This window comes from Meleagris gallopavo, chromosome 3 (assembly GCF_000146605.3).
Source record: "Meleagris gallopavo isolate NT-WF06-2002-E0010 breed Aviagen turkey brand Nicholas breeding stock chromosome 3, Turkey_5.1, whole genome shotgun sequence".
NCBI classification, from domain to species: Eukaryota; Metazoa; Chordata; class Aves; order Galliformes; family Phasianidae; genus Meleagris; species Meleagris gallopavo.
In genome coordinates this window covers 58,529,292-58,549,989 of record NC_015013.2, presented here as the reverse complement: position 1 = coordinate 58,549,989, position 20,698 = coordinate 58,529,292, and the positions used below count along the sequence as shown (strand labels likewise).

The 20,698-nt window shown below is 40.8% G+C and overlaps 1 protein-coding gene and 1 long non-coding RNA gene across 3 annotated transcripts in view; both read right to left on the bottom strand.

The window, feature by feature from the left end:
• Positions 1-6,186, bottom strand: part of NKAIN3 (sodium/potassium transporting ATPase interacting 3) — a 352,665-nt gene extending 346,479 nt beyond the window's left edge. For both annotated transcript variants that reach the window (XM_010708976.3, XM_031552871.1), the window contains exon 1: positions 5,899-6,186. In XM_010708976.3, coding sequence (XP_010707278.1) covers positions 5,899-5,952 — 54 coding nt within the window. In that variant the 5' untranslated portion in view covers positions 5,953-6,186. The remainder of the gene's footprint in view (positions 1-5,898) is intronic.
• Positions 6,187-15,291: 9,105 nt separating this feature from the next.
• LOC116216473 overlaps positions 15,292-20,698 on the bottom strand; it is a 45,845-nt gene continuing 40,438 nt past the window's right edge. Inside the window, exon 4 of the long non-coding RNA XR_004159271.1 lies at positions 15,292-15,835. This is a non-coding gene — a long non-coding RNA (uncharacterized LOC116216473). The remainder of the gene's footprint in view (positions 15,836-20,698) is intronic.

Genomic DNA, 20,698 nt, shown 5'->3' with positions numbered 1-20,698 from the left:
TCTCAAAACAGCCTGAATTACTGTGTATTTTAAATATCCTCCTAGCAGAGGCTTGAATGCCTCTATTTGTTATGCTTTGGCAAAACTTTATAGTCATGAGATAATCTAAAGTTACGTGGTAAAACCCTTACTTCTGGCAGGGCCCAACACATCAGATACACTCCAAAGTTAGAGCAATTTTTTCAGAGCTATATTCACAGGGGTTTAAAAACCAGTCAGTGGTGGAGAATCATCAGCTTTCCTGTAAAACGTGCTCCAGTGACTGTTCTCACTATGACTTCTTTTCCCCTTATATTTGATTAGAATTTCCTCCTGGAATGGTATCTCTCTCCTTCCACTGCTCAAATCAAAGTCACTATCTTGCCAGTATCTGTACTGAATGTATGAACTGATGCTGGTCCTACTCAAGTGAAGTATAGAACCTCCAGTCACTTTTCTTGTGACCAGGGCCAGTCACCTGTGTGACTGGTTGGATTCTTTGCTCACCTAATCAATTAAATTCTTTTATCTGTACGCGAGAATAATTTGGATATCACAGAGAAACTAAGATACAAAACCTTTTCCTGAAATATAAAAGAATTGTGGTTTGATTACATATTACCAACTTAACAGATTGGTCCCCAGACTGAAAGGATTTACTTTCTATGACCAAGATGCATGTAAAGAACAGACATACTGAAAAAACATGACTTAAAATTATCTAGTCATACAAGTTTCTATTTCATATCAAGACCTCAACAAACACAGCAAGACTTTAACACCACCCAAACAATTGCTGTTGCAGTCCATCTCATTTGATCTATAAGCATAAAACTATTCTGTGTTGAAGTTCCGCAAGAACTACTCAAACTCTATTTGGATCCAACTGTGATACTCTTCTGAATTTCAATGATTTTCAAAAATTCAATCAGTCTTCAAAATCTTGTAGTGGCAGAATGTAGCAGATGAACTCCATTTCCAATATTCTTAAAATAAATATTTCCAAAACCTACTGTTCTTATAGACAAGAAGATCTACGTAATGAACAACTTTCAGTGGATTAATTTCCATTATTATCAATAAAACCTTAAATCTTTCACTTAACATTGTGGAAGATATCCTTTATATTTCTATATGACAGTAGACTGTCAATCACAGAGCAGCAAGTAACTGTAGGAAAGTAGCCTGCTGTGGTGAAGAAAGCCAAAACCAAAGAAACTGTGGCATGGCTTCTGTAGCAGACTCACTAGTTCAGAAGTTTCAGACAACTCTGCAAGACCAGAGTTCCTGAAGTCCTGAATTCCCAACTTTGGGTGACTGAACTAAAAGAAGTATGGCACACAGCTTCAAAAGAAGGGAATTTCACTGCTGAGGCTGAATTGCTGGTGTGTGGAGCAGATAAACGTGCAGTGCTGATACACTAAAAATGCGTTTTAATAACAAACATCTTCCAACAATTGTATAAAACCAGAAAACAAAGTGAAAAACATTTACTGCTAGTTGTTACACTTTTTTTCATGTCAATGGAGATCCCCAAAAAAAGATACAACCTAACACATACTTTGGACTTCAACTTACTAAGACGTAACTCAAGCAGTTGCCTGGACACAGCCTATTACTTCTAATGTTAACATTAAGGGCATTCACACACCTGCAAAATAAGCGTATCAGGCTCTTAGGCACAGCCACCAGCAACAGTTACATGATTTGGAAATGTTGTTTGAGTTATTTGAGCAAAACACCATTCCCCCATCAGTTTTCTCAGCAGGAAATCATCCCACAAACAGCGTACTGTTCAAGGCTAAAATCCCAATTTCCCTCGTTCCTGTTTGTGCAGTGCTTGCTCCCTCACACTGCCTCTGCCTTTACCAGTGGACAGATGCTTCATCTCCAGATCAATGGGCCAGTGATTCTTTTACCAACATAAAAAGATGCTACAATTTATCGGTTCAGAGATTTTACCTTCTCAATTTATCAAATCTCTTGAATCTGGGAGCTGTTAACTAACTGCTGTCAGCTATAATATACAAGCACAGACAGCCTAACTGTAAGATAGTGAAAAGGCATATTAATAGAAGTTAGTTTGCAGCTTTATAAATCATTTTCAAATGAGACGAAAATCTGTGCGCTTCCTCCCATAACTAAAATTCCACTATTTATAGTAAAAAATAGTGAAATGTTACATTTAGTCTAATTTAGACTAATTTACAGTCCCAGCTCCAAGGATAAGGATTTGCCTGCATTGCTATAATTAATGTTAATTGCAATCACCATCATGAATATTCAGAAAAGAATCAGTTTGTTAAAACAACCAACTGCAGTCAACAGTGACTTGGTCAAAACACTGGTATAGAGAAGCTGTGTTTCCACATTTCCCCATGGGATCTGTTGACACAAACTATTTGGAAAGTAACAGGTTAAATAGGGGATAGACTGCTCTGTGCCAACAGCTAGGCAGAACATAGACTGCTAAATCAGCATCTATACAATGAACTCAGTGCAGCAAAGAAAAAGGCATGAAATGAGATTTGCAAAGCAGTAAAGGGGACGGAGCACCTTCTGTTTGTCTTCCATTCACTATTCTGAAAATCTCATTCACGATCTCTGTTACTTATAGTTCTTTGTGCATGCTTATCATTATGCTTCTAGGTAGCAAAAACTTCCACTTACTGTAAATGTTAAAACAAAATTATCCTGCAATAGTAGTTACTCAGAAACACATTTTCAAAGCAGCATGAAGGCTTCCACTTTGTGACACATATTAACATCAATTGGATTCACACAGCTAAATGTATCTGCAATTCTTTGCCAATTTACCCCTTCCAGAATTTAATTTTTTTTTTTTATTTGCTTTATTTTTTTAAGCATTTTCCTACTGCAGTTTCTCTGGCATAGTGGCTACTCTAGCACAGACACCGACCCTGGCAGCTGCTTTGATTTTCTACTACAGAGGAGGCCAACGTCTGTGACTTTTGATGGCACTAGTGAGAATTATGGCTGCAATCCAAAGGACTCATATATCCACATGATATATTTTCCAGACGTATGCATAGCTCCTAATCATCTTTTTATGCATAAATCTGTCATTAAGATACGCACACACTTCTGAGTTATTAGCCTGACAACTTTGGAAATGGCATATCACAATGCTTCACTTTAAACAGTGACAGAGATCACAGGGTTTAAAAGCAGGAAGCACAACACTGTTCTTAGGCAAAATTCCCCCAGCTTCCAGAAGCAGAATAAACCTGCAGAGGTGTACAGAGACTGCTCAGGACAGCATGTTGTTAGCAGCTCTTGCAGCACTGGTGCCTCCCAGCCAATCTCCTCTGCGATTATCTCCAGAATCCCACGTCACACACAGTGATGGGGATGCACACGGATGGGTGTGAAGAATGAGAATATTGTCAAATGTATAAGACTACATGCAGAATGATTGTGGGATTACTGGGTCCAATATTGAGATGTATTTATTATGAAATGGAAAAGCTGTCAATCAGCAATACATGTTTTCATGAATCAAAAAGCGATTGAAAACTATTTTCATTTAATGTCAAAATCGCTGACAGACAAACAGCATTGAAAAGTACAGGCAAAATCTTCTTGAAGTTTATATATGTAATTGTTAAGGGTCTGAGTATGTTATAGAATGTCACACAGTAACTGTTGTTCTCCCCACCTTGTAATTCCTCATCTCAGCAGCACACAATCATACACACCAAAGTCAGAGAGGAAGCTAGTTTCAATGAATGAAAAAGCTATAAAAACCACAAAACACTGCATATTCCTTTCAAACAAGAACAAAACCTTGAGTATGTACGTATTTCCAGGAATTTGGCTTTTTACTTCATGTCATTTTATATCAAAAAGAACCTACACAGTGTGCTACAGTATGCCTCTATGGCATGGATCACTGCCCATACGCTATAGAAGGTGTTGCCAACCATATTTTATAAGGTCCATCTTTCTCAGGTGATATCTGAAGATTAATCCTAAGGTTCAGGCAGAACTGCTCCTTACCCTTATCTGACATCAGAAAAATATGACTATGGTAAACAATTTTAACATACATGCCCAGCTCTCTTCCTAAAGGGTGGATAGTGATAGAACAAGGGGGAATGGTTTTAAACTCAGACAGGGGAGGTTTAAGTTAGATATTAGGAGGAAGTTTTTCACTCAGAGGGTGGTGACACACTGGAACAGGTTGCCTAGAGAAGCTGTGGATGCCCCATCCCTGGAGGCATTCGAGGCCAGGCTGGATGTGGCTCTGGGCAGCCTGGTCTGGTGGTTGGTGACCCTGCACATAGCAGAAGGGTTGAAACTTGATCATCATTGTGGTTCTTTTCAACACAGGCCATTCTATGATTCTAAAGTTTTTCCTCAAGTCGTGTAGGTCACCTGTACTCCCAAAACCTTAGGAATGAGCAGTAAAAGTGCTTTGGTTTTTGTGACATTGCTGCCCATAGCCAGCATCACCCCTTTACCCTTCCCATAACTGCTTGCGAGGTAACACAGGTGTCACTTAATGACAGCAATGTCTGGGATATGGTTGTGCTTGCACACTTTATACTTGTGACCTCTGAGATGTTAGAAAAGCTCTAAAACCACCCGTGGTGACAACTTCGACAGCATGCATTGAACACTGCCACCACTGAGAGCACAGGAAGCACCTGAGCCCTAAGTTCACATCTACCAGATTACACCTTGCATCTAAAGCACGGCTCTTATCCTTAAATGAAAATGAAATAAAGTGAAAGCATTTTGCCACAGACATTTATCAGTGCCTGAAAGATACAGATATGACAGCAGAACGTTATAAAGCAGATAAGTACAGTAGAAAAAGCTGCACATTAAAGTCATTTTTGGAAGTTGTTACATGATCTGATAGGTCTCTTATAAAACACAAATCCTTTCCTGAAAGATTTTATATGCATTTCTCTGCAGATTATGGTGGCTATTCACACTTTACTTCAATTTTTATAGCCTCCAAGTAATTCTTCAGAATAGTAAATACAGTTATTATAACCTTCATAACCGGTAGAGGGATATATCTGAAGAAAAAGGGTTTCTCTCTCCTCCCACACGCGTTGAAGTAAATCAGGAGTGATTCTCCTGCAGTCAATAGGAGCATCTGTAAAACTGATGCAGAACAAGAAAAACAAAGACCGAATGGTAGAAGCACAGCTCTCCTCAAAGCACAAGCACAATGGCACGCCTGCCCTGCCTTTGGGTACCACCCAAGTGCCTACACCGCTCAGCTCCATCCCGTCCCTCGCACTGAGCACAATGGAGGTACAGCAGCCGGCACAGGCACAAAGCCCTGACACGAAGGAGGGTGGTCAAGCAAAATACTCGTCTGTGCTGGATTTTAGCAGAGGGCACCGCAAAGTGCTGCCAGAGATAGCTGGGGAAATCCAGAAACGATTTAGAGGGGAGGAAAGCGGCCAACGCATCCCACCGCTCTCCTCGCAGCCACACGCGCGGCACAGCGCTCCTCTTAGGAGGGATCATGTGGCAAAATGATGACTCCGAGTCACAAGAAAAATGTTTTTAAATCCTCTCGGGACTAAGGACGAACCGCCGAAGGCAGAGCACTATGTTATCGCCCGGCTAACGAGCCGGGGAGGGGTTATCGCTAATCGGGGCCGCTTCGCTTCTGTAACAACTCTGTTCTCCGAAACAAATACGCCAACTTCAGTAAACAAAGGGAGACGCGTCCTTCTCATCTCAATTACCCGCTCAGAAAAGGAACCCCGACAAAGTGCAGGAGAGGTCGTGCCGAGAGCTCTCAGGGAGGTGAAAAAAGAGAACAGGAAAGGATGGCCACGGTGTTCCCTCCGCCCCGCACTCTGCCCGTACCGCAGCCGCGCCGGCCCCGCAACGCAGAACTTGGGCCCCCCCAGCCGTGCCCGCACTCACCAGCTGCAGCGAGCAGAGGAAGATGAGCGTGCAGCGCCCCGTGCAGCAGCCCATGGTGGCGGAGCGCCGCGGCTGCTCCTCGGCTTCCCTCCGCGCTGCCGGGCGAAGCGGGGGCTCACCGCATCCGGACGGAGCGGCCGCGTCCCCCTCCCCTCCTCCTCGCCGTTCCCCCGCCTCTGCTTCTCCACCTCCTTTGTCGGAGGGGCAGCAGCCCCGCGGAGCGCAGCCGGCGGCAGGGACTCAGCTCGGCTCTGGGGAAGGGGCAGGGGCCGGGGGTGGGCGTGTGCGGAGCGGGGCGGGCCGGGCGGGGCGTGCTGCGGGGACAGGGGAGCGGCGGAGGGCGGGCGAGGGGATACGAGGGGAGTGGGCTGTGAAGAGATTGGGCTGCTCTCGTCCGGGCGTCCCGCGAACACGCGGCTCCGAGCGGGGACAGAGTCCGCGAGGGGCGTCTGAGGGCGGCTTGTTGCGGGCGCGCGGGGAAAGTTCACGGGACTTGGGCGGCTGAAGCGGGCGGGGCGGAGCTTGTCCCACAGCCACCCGCCCGTGTGGCAGCCGAGGAAGCTCAGGGCTATTGTTCGGGGCGGGGAGGCACTCCGACCCGTTCCTCGTCCCGGTGCAGGTGCTGAGGCGCAGAACCGCGCTGAGGGGAGAGGCTCGGGGCTCCTGGGGGAACGGCGCTGCCTCCTGAGGCGCGTGGGTGAACGGGGCGGGGAGAGCTGCGGGCGCTGCTCAGAGCCCCTTCCTGGGCCGGGTGAGTTCGGCAGCTACCCGCCTTCAGTGGGCGCTGAGGGAGACGTAGGGAAGACCGTGTCCCAGTCTCTGAGACATTTTGGCTAAAGGAAAATAGGTTAAAATACGCGCGTTCTCCTTTAAAGATGTTCTTTTTTACAGATGGATAAAGTGTCAGAACCTTTTTTTTATTTTTCGTTTTTTTTTTTTTTTTCTCCTTTCCAACAAAGTACGGGTAAATCAGATGACTTCTCACAGGCACTTAGAGAAAGTGCTTTCCTGCAGCCTGGTGCTTACTGCTGCTCTGAGACACCAGCCTCTGCCAAGCAACGCAAAGCTTGCCCAGAGGAAAAGAGAATCTTTTGTGAGGCGTTTTAGCGAGGTGTCTAATGCCTCCATGAAACATGCAGTATTGTACCCCTGAAAGAAGTAAAACCTTTAATTTATGCATTAAATGGTAGTGACAGTCCAGTAATTACAAAATTACCCCAAAGTTCTATTGTGTCACGCTACATTTGGAGAGCTGCTTTTTATGGGTTTTAAGTCAGAAAGCATTGTTACGGTTCTGTATACCACACCAAAGGAACAAAAGAGAAACAGAGAAATAAGAACCAGGTTCTGCTCACCCAGGATTTGTATCTGACTGATTGTCTGTGCGAGGAGTGCAAATATACCCTGTGCTGGGTGATGCATGACAGCTGAATAAAATAACTTGAGTTCTATTTTTCTGTGTGGCTTCTGAGATAAAATTCTTTACAAGGCTAAACTTAGTAAAGTTACATGATCCGGGAATGTATATTGTGAAGGATGAAAGGGAGTAAATTGAAAGATAGTTGCCAAGAATACACTGTGCTAACCTGAGCTGGAAGCAGTCGTGGATAACTGGCTTTCTATATAGAAGGGTTAGAGTACGTGTCATCTCTCTGGTCTCTGCTGGAATAGGTAATGTGCTATTGTGCAGATGTTTTTAGTTAAAAGAAATAAATAAATAACAAGAATTTTGAGGTGGGTGAGGAGCCAGGTAAAGGAAAGGAAACTACAAAGGGTTTTACTTGTACCAACTACAGTCAGACACTTCTAGTATGTCAGTGGAATGAGGCCCATAACTCTTTTCCCTCTATCTCCGCGTGTAGTACTCTTCTGGGAAGTAGGTAAGCCTTTATCTTTCTTTCTTTCAAGAAAGCAGATACCTTCCAGCAGTAGAGTAGTGTTTGAATGGAAAACCACGCTTTTGTTAACAAAGAGCTGCCTGAAGGCCTGGATAGGATGCACAAGCCACTCTTGACTTGTCCATGCTCTTGATTTAGCGGTCTGCAGAACTTTAAGAAACAATAAACATTCAAACTGTCTTCAAGAATATGAAAGGCAGAAAATTTCTTAAAATAAAAAAAAAGAGAGAGAGAGAATAAGGAGTATTTTTGTATAGACAGTTTAACTAACCCATCTTCACAATTCCTGAAATTGAATTCCAGAGCTGTTCATTTTTAGAGCATGCAAAAATAAGGTAAAGAAGTAAACTCTAAAGAGTAGGGAAAAAAAACCAAAACCTCCAGACCACTGCGTCCCTGCCTACTCCTATGGGATGTAAAGCTTTACTAATCTCTTAATATTGAACTGTTTGCCTTTTCCTCTTCCTGAAGTATTTTGCAATCCCAGCTATCAAAACTGATCCTGAGATTAAAAAAAAAAAAAAAGAGGACAATTTTCTGAAGCAGATTTTCTTGAGTATGAGGTTTCACAAACAAAAAACTGTTATCTAGTCAGGGAAGCATTACAAAAGTTAATTAACAAGAGAATGCTGTAGAACATGACTTCCATATGAGCACAGGGATCTGAATGTTAGGATGTAACTGCCATACAGCTGAAAGCACTCAGCATTAACAGGATAAGTTGGGTCAAAGGGAGCTTAAAGTTGAAGCATGATTACTAGAAGATATAGGATTCTTAGAATATATCAGAGAGTGCAGTGTAAAAGTAGTGTAACATACGAAGCAAAGAGGAAGGACCATATTTTATAGAATTACCTATCCATGAATTGGGTAGAGAAGCTGAGAATCAAACTCATTTCCAGCTTCATAATGAAGACAGCCCTAATATAGCACTGTGCATGCCAACTAGGTAAAAAATGGTGTAAGAACTAAAAAGCCTTGTGGAGTAGCTTAATGCCTAACAAGATGCACTGTGTGGATGCAAATTTAGCATGCTTGAAAAGGAAGCTTGTACTCGAAAGCTTTATGATACGTTTATGTAGGCACAGCCGTACCCTGATATAATTGTGTGATTCCTTATGCTAAAGCTGTAATTGTAGGCCTGCAGATCTGGTGCTTTTAATCTCACTGCATTCGAAGCAGAAAACTAAAGTTGTTCACTTTTATAGAATATCCTCACATACATCTACAAGAGGTATTACAACTATGTAATAAAGACTTTATCACCTATAGGTTTATTCCTACTCCTAATTTGATGGGCTATATTCTTCAGAATAAAACATACAGAAGTTTTCAAGAAGTAAAACCATCAGTAAAAGATCTTGCATCAAGAGAACAAAATAAAATTCATAATATTTGACTGCCCTTGTAGCTCTGTAACTGTGTATACCTCTCATCTAAAAAACAATTCAATCACCTGCCTGTGTTGGAGCTTTCCTCAATCTGCACCGGATTGCTGTGATCATTGACCTAGACCTCAGAAGACGCACTTTGTTAACTACGTCAATTTGACAACAATAACTATCACAGAAAAAACACTTTCCTCATAGTCTGACTTTGCCATAATTGATTGTGAATATTACTCAAAGGCAACTACTGATAAGAATAAATTAGAGTTGCAGTTTCTCCCTTAAATTTAGATTTGAGTATTTACTTGATTTCAGACACTGAGCATTGCCCTACATACAAAGGTTAGGTACGTACAGTCAGGGTCTGCAGAATCAGAGCTTAAGAATAGATTCCCTTGGCTTCAGATTTCATCTTTAATTTTTATATATAATGCAAAAAGACAGGAAATTAGAAGCTTTGTAATTACTGTCTGAGCTTTTCCAGAATGATAGAGGATAGAGGGATCAAACGACACCTCCTTATAGCTATCAACAGGTCACACTTTTGGCAGGAGAATGTTGTAATTGCTTAGAATAACATTGCCCTGCATATTCCCCAAATAGTCCTGAAATACCTCAAGCAAACTAGAAACCTCATGAAATTTAATATACCTTTAAAAACAAATGAGTGTTTCAAGATAATATCGGAGTTTTTCGTAAAACCTATTTTCAATTTATCCTCCTGAAGACAGATATACAATGTAATGATTTAATTTTTCATTTTGATGTTAGCACCTGCTGCTGGGAAACCGTATTCTTTGTTAAAACACAAGTACTTCATGGAATGGAAATGTATGTTCATTGTGAATGATGTTGGGTTGTTTCATGTTAACAATAATGTTTTAAATGATTGGGGGGAAGTGAGGGGAAGCGGGGACTCTGGACCAGAATAAAGGTTAAGATCTTTGCAACTGTCTCTGCTATTAAATACAGAGACAAACAGCTGACAAGCAATAAGGCTTCTTTATTGCTGTTTGCAGGTCATTAGGTGATTCAGTTTGAATGATGCAGTGTAAATAAACATTGCTACAGTCCTCAGTTTTAACAGGGAAAAGCTTGACTGAAGGTACAGTACCAAGCATTCTGTAAACAGCCATTGAAAGACGATTATTTACTCAAAGGATAAGGGATATTTACACAATAAATGAAGCCTTTTCTACCCTCAGAGTGTTTTCTTGTTTTATAAAAGATAAGTTTTGGTGAAGCATTTCCTTAGCGGGGTACAGACACTTAGAATGTTTCTACTGACATTTCCGCAACAAGAATAAACAGAAACTCCTACAGCCATGGGGAGTATTTTTCCCCTTTGAAATCATGGACAGCTTATCAGGTATCCAACTGCCAATATGTGACAACAAATGCTTTCAGTGATGTGTTGTTTAAAAATCATTTTTTAAAACATCGTTGTTTAAAAACATTTCAGCTGTCTCACTGTGTAGTTACTTATGTGGGAAAGTACAGAGGATTTTCCTTCAAAAGACTAAGCTGATTTTATATTATCTGAAACAGAGTACAGAATGGGTAGCTTTTCATCACTTACTGAGGTTCTCCCAATGGGTTTTTTAAAGATGGCACTGATAACAGCTGTGTTATTCACAACCAAAGGGTGTCTGAAATATTCTTGCGACGCTTGCTGCTCTCATGCTCTGCTCAGCTTTTGTGACTTGTTGAATAAGATTTTGGATCTGGCCATCAGTGATAAGCCCTCACAGGTCACAGCACAGGTTTTGCCACAGTGGAAAATATGGGCAATATCTCCTGTTCTGGAATCGCTCTCAACTCCTACTGAAATCAGTGGGAACTAGGGCAAGCAGTGAGCACGTGACTGAGGCCTGAAGAGGAACTTGTGGGCTGAGATGACAGGTTGTTCCACCTGACTGTTTTTAAAGTTTCTGCTCTAAGCTTCAGTAGAGGCAATATTTTTCTCTGAGTAATTCACGCCCATTTTCTGGCTATTTTCAGACTTTAAATGTCAGCTTTTCATAGAAAAGGCAAAACTGACTTGTCCACTTGATGCCAAATAACAAAATTGACTTAAATTACAGTTATTATATTTGTAGTTTAAAACACATTCTTTTGTTATGTCTACAAAGCTGAAATATTTTAACTCAAGTTTTCTTTTCGCACAATGTGAAAGGTTACCTTTTGGATAAAACCTGTTAATAGCATCCATCCAAGGGATGAATTTTGGTTTGGGCAAACTGTAAACTCCCTGATTTTTTGTCTCTGGACTCAATTGTATCCTTCAGAAGAAGGCTTCATCTGCATCTGTTGCAAACTACCCTAACTCCATCACTTACTGGTGAAATGCACTGATATATACAAGTGACTACCTAAAGCTGCTTTACCACTGCACAAACCATTTGAATGGTAAAGATAGAATTACATAAATTAAGGTAGGAAAAGACCGCTAAGGTCATCTAATCCAACCACCAACCCATCCCCACCATGCTCATTAACCATGTCCCTCAGTGCCAAATCTACACATTTCTCCAGGGATGGTAAATCCACCACCTCTCTGGGCAGCCTGTTGCAATGCACTACTAGTCTCACATCTCGTGTATTTTGCTGCAAAGCAATCAGACTAGATTCTGAGAGCAATGAATTCCTACTTATATAACTTAATTGGTGTTTTCCTTTTCTTCTTACAAAGGTATTTTTTCTATGTTAATTTTTTCCTTTTAGTGAACTCATAGTATAAACAGTAACTTCCAGGAAGCAATTGTCTCGTCTTTCAATTTCTCTTCAAACAGAGCAAATTTCTGTTTGCTAAATCAACCTGATTTACTAATTAACATCTGGATCTTATGTGCACGCTATGCACACACACAATAATTCCACAATTATATTATATTAGCTATTTAAGAGCTCATCTAATTGTACTCTATACATAATCCCTGAAAATGAGATTTGCATAAAGTAATTTAAAATAGTCAGACAAACAAGAAGTATATAATTATGTATTGCTCTGAAATAAATACATTTTCAATTTTCAGTTTCCATAACTGATTTCACTGGAACACAATTTAGACTGTGAATATCTGAATAAATAACAAAATGACAGTATTCTATTGTCCTGTATGTGCTTACATGGAATTTACAGACAGGATCTGCTTTGTTACACTAACTGGATTACCTGTGGGGAGAGCAAACCTTGATAACATTGAAATTATCTTTGTGTAGGAGCTGTGGGAGAGGAGGAAGGTGAGAAGCACTCTCCATTTTAGTCTCCTAAACAATTAACTCATAAGATGTTCCTGTAAATCATAGAATCACAGAATCAAGGGACCTCAAGGATCATGAATCTCCAACCCCCCTGCCACACACAGGGCCACCAACCTCCACATTTAATACCTGACCAGGCTGCCCAGGGTCCCATCCAACCTGGCCTTGAACACCTCCAGGGATTTCTACAACTTCCAGAGTGGAGAATGCAGGCTCCTAAGTTCTTTAAATTTGAACTAAATGTTATGCTTGTAGTCATATGAAGTCTAAAATGCAGATATCCCCCTAATCTTCAAAGTGAACTTCTTTCTTGGACTTGCCATTAGTCTGAGACTAGCTTATGACATTATTCTTAGAGATTTTAATAATCCTTCACAGTTCAGAATTTATGAATTTACATGATAGAATATTCCACATATAGTGAGGTAAATGAATTCCTTTGTTTTCTCTATTAACTTCCTGCATGTTTTAGATAGTAATGCTTTCATAGTCTTGGAATTGCCAGTCGGTATACACACTGTTCTGTGTCCATATTACTAGCAACATATATTATCATGTATGATGATCTTATTGTGTTTGCTGATAATTGTTGTATATGTCCAACTCAGGGAGTCTAGTGACTGCACAGGAATCTTTGCATGAAGAAAAATAAATAGGATCCTTTCCACAAGAAGGTAGAACTGTTAAATGTGTAAGGATATGCATCATAGATCAGGAAGCTAAATCTGTTCCAGAAGCTGATAGCACGCACTCTGACTGTTAAACATAATCAGCCATATTATATACTGACCAAGAAGGTTGTACTGATGAATTTTCTACTTGGATGACCAATACTGTCTGAGAAGTTGAGTAACAGCTAATTATTTTAATACTAATACCAGTCATATATTTTTGCATTTGTTTGATGTTCCTGAAAATTACAGAGCTATGCTTAAATGTGTTGTTCAAATTTTTATTATCGCATTGAGCTCTTTACTTGTAGGCTCTTAAAGAAAAAAAAAACCTCAGTCCCATCATTCAAAGATGAATATATCAGATAGTACATTGATGATGACCCTATGCTGGGAATTAGAAGGACTCCAGCCAACAAAGGAATAAGATTCTAGAGCACTTTTCCCCAAGAGCTATCAGGAGAAGAAATTCAAGTCAATTAGTTTTGAAATGACATTGATAAATTAATGAAAGGAACTGGATGATGCATAGACATTTGCAGTACCAGAACTCAACAGAACACCAGGTAATCCCTTTGAATTATGGAAAGCTGTCAGAAATTCTAACGTTAAGACAGCATCACAAACGAATAGAAGGAGAGGTATCAGACAGATATCCATTATGTCACCAGGAGTGATTTTATAAAATGTCTGACAGCATGGAAGCCTCTAGATATCCTGTTCTAAGTTAGATGTCTCAGAATGGGAGATTCTCAGAAGAAAATGAAAGCAACCTCTGGAAATTTATTTGAGTGTCACCATGAACAAATAACAAAATATGGATAGCTCAGACTTGAGAAAAATGGCCAGAGTAAGCAATTCAGGAGCAGTGCATAAACTTCAATATCGTTGCCTAAAGAACTCACTGAATAATACTGAATAATAGGCCAACACATAAAAATCAGACTGTTCACAGATAAATTTCAATAGTAAAAAGAAGCAAAACAAATAGAGAAAAGGCTAAGTTCCCAGAGAAAAGAGTAAATACTTTATTGCAAATAACCTTCCCACCTCTCATGAAGAGAGTTTGCTCTAGCAGCAGACAGAATAAGGGCTGTGATGATAGATAATATCTTCATCATTTACGGCTGTGAGGTCATTCTTCTCAATAGCTGATTTTTACCCACCACTAAAATGAGAATGCTATCTTCAAGTCATTTTAGATTACATGAAATGTAAAGCCCAAATAAAAGCTAGGTCATGCAGAGAGGACAGAACCAAGCCATCAGCTGAGGGGTCTCCTGTTGAGTCCTGGGCAGCATGGGAGGAAGCACAGCGAGCCCCCCTGCTCCCATCACTGCTGCAGCTGCAGCTCTGCCTCAGCTCTTAAGTGTAATTCCAATTTGACAGCTTGCATGGGTGTGAATACATTTAAGTAAAAAAGAATCCCTGCCAACCTTAGATGAATTAAACAACTGTGACACACACTGGGCCAGATTCTCTAATGTACCACACCAATTTACAGTGTTGTGACTGTTAACCGGAGTCCCAGTTCATTTTTAATGTCATGGTTAACAAAGCTGTATACAGACACAGATTGCTATAGATGTTAAATTTTGTTTGAGGTCGCTGTTTGCAATGGATTTTCACATAATGTTTTGAAATTGGTAATCTGAAATGAGGGTAGTGTTTGCAATTGAGGGCATGTTTGCATTTGTAGTGTCAGATTCCACTGTTTTTCTTTAAGACAGTTTTCTGATATGTCCTGATATATTTATGTAAAACTTCAAGGCAGAGACTGTGATTTTCTAACTAATCCTTTTGGCTCTCAGTTAAAGTCTCAGTTCTCCCATGGTAAACATAAAAACTTACTTTCATAAAAAATCATAGAATCATAGAATGGCCTGAGTTGAAAAGGACCACAATGATCATCTAGTTTCAACCCCCTGCTATGTGCAGGGTCACCAACCACCAGACCAGGCTGCCCAGAGCCACATCCAGCCTGGCCTTGGATGCCTCCAGGGATGGGGCATCCACAACCTCCTTGGGCGACCTGTTCCAGTGTGTCACCACCCTCTGAGTGAAAAACTTCCTCCTAATATCTAACTTAAACCTCCCCTGTCTCAGTTTAAAACCATTCCTCCTTGTCTATCACTATCCACCCTTGTAAACAGTCGTTCCCCTTCCTGTTTATATGCTCCCTTCAAGTACTGGAAGGCCACAATGAGGTCTCCCCAGAGCCTTTTCTTCTCCAAGTTAAGGCTTGTACCATTGTCTTAGCTCATGATTCTATGTTTCTATCCATTTGCCTGTGGAAGGGGAAAAAACGGGTTAAACCTCTGCAACAAATAACAATTTGTATAATGCTTCTGCCGAAGTCCACAGAATCAGAAATATCTGTGTCTGTCACTTGTTTGCCAAATCAAATATTTCAGAGGAAAGGCAATACGTTTGGCTTATATTTTCAAATGTCACTATTCAAGAGAAAATGTCATCTTTTCAGCAGGAACACGGGACTTAACAATATCATAATGAAACTGCAGTGAACTTCTGGCTATGAATTTGACCTACCTGTGGTTCATTCTTCATTCCTCCGAAGGAATTCTTTAGCCCTAAGGAACAGAAAGGTTATTTGAGCCAGGCTGGGATGCAGAGTGATTCATTGCAGGCAGCGCCACTGCTCTTTGGTTGAGTGAACGAACGCTTGTGGTGCCAATGGCATAGCAATTAGTAAAATCTGAAAAAAAAAGTACAATTTGAGGTGAAATGATTGCTGTTCTGTCAACATAGTGCTAGGTTGATCACATATTTTCTAGCAGACGAAGAAGAATTGTTAAGAAAGTATGAGAGAAGCAGCTGTGTTAAAAATGGCATCTTTTCATTTAACAACTTCTGCTCCTCCGGGTGAAAGACTACACTCATTAGTCTTTCTGGACTGGGTGGGATTTTGAAGCAAAGTGCCTAATGTTCTGGTTGGTAGAACTGTGCAGCTTTCTTTCTTGTCTGCACATCCACCTTCTTCCTCACTCCAGTAAAACCATATGCTTTTTACCATCTCTGGGAGCCAAAACAAAGGAGTGAGTATGCACTTTCCAGGAAATCAGCATTGCTGTATATGGAAAAAAATGTTCTCTGAATGTATAAAGAGGATCACACTATGTTTATTCACTTGAAAGACAGTCCCATGAAAAGTATTTTGTGTGTTAGGTACTATCAATAAACCTGTTTCAGTTGTTGAGCATTGATATGATCTTCGTACTCCGGCTTAAACTTTACATGCAAAGGGCTGATAAAAACACTTTTAAATGAATGCTTTTTAAAAAGACCTCAAGTGTGAAGTTTGAGAGATAAGGAGCACTAAGAAGAGAATAATAGTGCCATTTTAAGGAGATTTGAGAACACAATCACATTTATACCCCATCTTTATGAAGTGTAAGCCAAGAATAGCAGCCCTGCTCTTTGTCTGCCTCTAAACACAAACCACTGCTCTTCCAAAACTGTTTTCTTCTTCTGGCTGACAAAAGAATTCTCATAGCTGAACAGCAAACTAATTTGAATTAATCTAGATTAAAACTAATCATTACTGTTTTTGTTTTCTCTCAAGTTAACTTTGAAGTGGACTTGTTCTCCCATTTAGTTCATTGCTTGGCGATGCTGGCAGCAGGCAGGGAGCAACAGAGGGACAAGAGCAAACATTTGGGAACAGGGAGAGGGCAGGGCTGTTCTTTCTGGCAGCAGCACTGAACTGCTCACAGAATTGCAGTGTTAAAACATCCCATCCCAACTGTGTTGGGTTATTTCTGCTTATGCTAACACAACCAAAGCAGATCAAGCTGCACTGAGTGGGAGGCTGAGACAAGGCAATCAAAAACCGCACAGTTCCAGGGACTGGAGTGTTCATTAGTAGTGAGGTCTTGAGTAGTAAATAGAGAATTTAAAAGCCAATGGTGGTGCAATCAGTAGCACAGCTTTTGTGAAGGGCTGTGGAGACCAAACCCAGATTTGTGCTGCAGCTGGCTAGCACGGCGCTGCGACACAAAGCAGCTCTAAAGCCGGGGTAGCCAATTAATGCAGAGAATCGGCACAGCATGTCTTATGCCACTGCTCTCCTGGCAGCTGGTATTTGTCTCCCACAGTCAGCTCATGCCTGCTCTGTGACTGTCTCAACTGTCCTAAGGGCTCTTATTTGTTGGTACAATCGCAGTGCGGTATATCTCATTTTAAATTGCCATAAGTACGGAGTGCGTGTGAGTGCTTGCACCTCCAGGCTGCTCTGGCTCTCTGCTCAAGCTGTGCACTGTTTGCTGTGTGATTTTTTCTGTTTCCAATATGTCCCCTAACAAAGAGAAGTGAGAAAAATAAATACTTTTCAGTAAAAAAAAAAATCCTCTTGTTTGTGCATGCTGTAGTGCTTGCTCAGTGATACCTTAAAATACATATTTGATGGAAATGAAAAATGGTGTGTGATTTGGAATATGCCAAGTGCTTGATAGCTACATGGATAATGCTACAGTGTGCAGAACGCCCATGTCCTAGGACTCTCCTGGCAGGACAGGACACATACCTTGATATAGAGGAATTGAAAAAACACAATAATGCTGTCTTTTTCCATGAACATACAATACCAATCACGTGATGCAAAAGTCACCATTATGTGACAGGTGCTTTTTCAGCCAAGAAGATGGGAACAGCACAACTGACATTTCTTGCATGGCCACTCATGGGATGAGCTCTGGGTTCACATAAAGCAGTCCCTAGTAGGAAGCCCAGTGCATGGATGAGAGCAACGCTGCTGTGGTGACCTGAGAGAAGAGTCATAGGGCTGCGAGAGGTTTGAGCTCTGGGATTCACCACCAAACTCCCCAGATGCTGTCCTGAGTGCAGCCTGCTCACACCAGTGGGTTTTCAGGAAAAGGAGGAGACTTGAGACTGGTGAGCTGTTCCCTCTCCTTCTGCAGCACCAGGGAACAATGAGAATGTATAACACAGGACGACCTGAGTATTTTAATTACCCTTGCATTCATTTAGGTCTCCAATGTTAAGAGAAGGATATTTCTTGTAAATGGAAGCACCTAAGTACTCTGATCTGCAAACCACAAAGACGCAGTGCGTCCTGACCACAGAGATGAGCAGCAGTCTTTACACTTGAAAATTTGTTACTGAACTCACACTCTGTAAATAAAAAAAAAAAAAAAAAAAAATTACAGAAGAGACATGTCCTATATGTGTTTGTTCATACTGATGGTGACTCTGGGTTCAAGAAACACACAGAAAGCTTGAAGTGCTCTTGATGTAATTTCCATGCTGGAGGGAACAATGAAAGTAAAAAACCTTTGCACATCCCCTCTCACAGCCACAGAATCAAATTATGCATTCAGGAAGAAATATGTGCAGTTTCCTTTGCTCATACAACTTTTAATCATATCTGTGCACATGAGAAGACTTTGAAAATATTCCAAACTTTTAACTTTGGCTTTCCTCAAGTCTATTTGCAGGAAATAAATTTTTAAGGCTACAGACCCACATTTCTCCAGAAATTCTTTGTAGTTAAGATTTACCAATGTCCTTGTCTAGTATTCTTTTTACTACATTTCTATTCGTTCAGCTTTCCTACTCATCTGTCAGAAACAATTAAATCACTGGATTTTTCATTGTTTGAAATAACTGGTTGCATTACCATCTGGAAACAATACATTTTAAGTGCATAATTACGGATGTTTGAAATCCCAGGAACCCAACTTTATATGCACAGGACCAGGAGGCAGCATGCTCAGAAATGTATTGTCAGCTGTGTGACAAACAGCAAAGAGGGAAGGAAGAACAATTCCCAACCACTTCTCTGCTGCCTTCCCTCCAGCGGCCTGAGAAAGCTAACGTCAGGTTCGCCTGCAGAGCAAATGAGAACACGTTAGATTGCTGTTATTTGTGTCAAATTTTTGGTAATTGCAGTGGGATGAGGGGGCCCCAGTGGCTGTGGCTTCTCAAGTCTTTGTCCTTCGTCGAGTGCAATTCCTCTATGAGGACAGAAAATCAACTTCGTGGTCATTTCCAGGAAGTGCAAAGAAGCAAAGCACACTGTCTGGTAGGACTGCTAAGCATAACTATCTGTTGCACATAACTTCCCAGTGGAAGGTGGTTTGAGATTCTGAAACAGAAGCTGAATTTTTACAAAACTACAACTTAAAGATATGACAGCTCCTCGCTAAAACATTGGCTGTTAGTTAATCTCAACTAGTCCAAATGGCTATCCATCCTCTTTACTGCTCCTTTTTTTTACACGTGACTTCTTCCATGATATCATGATACATTCACTCATCACAATGCATCCTAACTGAAAAGAACCAGGTCCTGCAGCTTCACTGCAGGCTGCAGGCTCAGACCAGAGGAATAACATCAGAGTGTATATGTCCCTTATACTGACTGACAAAACACATACCTAGCAACTAAAAAAATAAAATAAAATAAAAATAAAAAAAAGTAAAAAGTAAAAACCCTGCATACAGACCCAAACATTTCATCTGATGTAAACTCTGTCACTGATTTCATAATTTTTGCATTCCCACTTGCTCATAATCTTTGTACTTTTTTTTTTTAAAGTTTTTTAAAGTTATCACTGTATACTAAAAGACTTGTAGCTCCCAGCTGTTACCACTTCTAGTTCCCAGTCTCCATACCATTCATCTCAGAACTTCTCACCTGGCTGACCTGAGAGCACAAGGGACAGCTTCTCAAACTAATTACGAACTCCTTGAGATCTCTCTGGCAGAAGTATGCTGAATTTGTAGTCTCCCTAGGAGATGCAGTCTACTTAGAAGCACAGGGAGAAAAGATCCACGGGAAATGGATTGGATACTGCACAAAGTGGTTGAGAGTAACATTTTACAAAGGAAAAAAAGGGAGGTGGTACATTCTGCAAATCAGACTTCCTGTAGTGGCAGCCACAGTAGACCAAGCCCTTAGCTGGATATGAAGCCTGGCCCAGCTGTACAGCCTGTGTGCCATTTAAGAGATGGCAGGGAAAGAAAGTTATTTTTCGTTTGCATTTCAGTTGTGTATTACAAAACTCCCAGGCAGTTTCAAGACCCAGTGTGCTAGGTATTGACCATATCTATGTCTAAAACCACTTCTAACCTCAAATTTTTTGCTGTCTCCCAAGTATCTGTCACTTAGCAAGTTGACATGCTAAGGGGCGGCAGTTTTCTGGAGGCTCCATGAAAGAAATAACTCTTAGGGTGGCTGTAACTTAGAATAGCAAAGTGACCTCATAGGTATTAGCCAGAGAGGGTTCTGCCACTTCTTCACACAGACAAAACAACAGTGATTAAAGGAGAAAAAAGGTATTTTGTCAGTTAGTAACCATCAAAATGCAAATGTACAAATATCCTTGAATGGCCAAAGAACATATTTAAGAGATTCCAAATCCTACTTTTCTGTGTTTGGAGGGACAGTGAAGATCAGTGAGGAAACATTATCCTCCAGGCTTCAGGAGTTTCTTTCCTATACTCTTCAGAGTTGAATTACGATTTACTTCTTTACTTCTAAATACGAAAAGAAGTAAATCAGATTTTAATTAATGCATCTGATTATCTTTTTTTTTTTT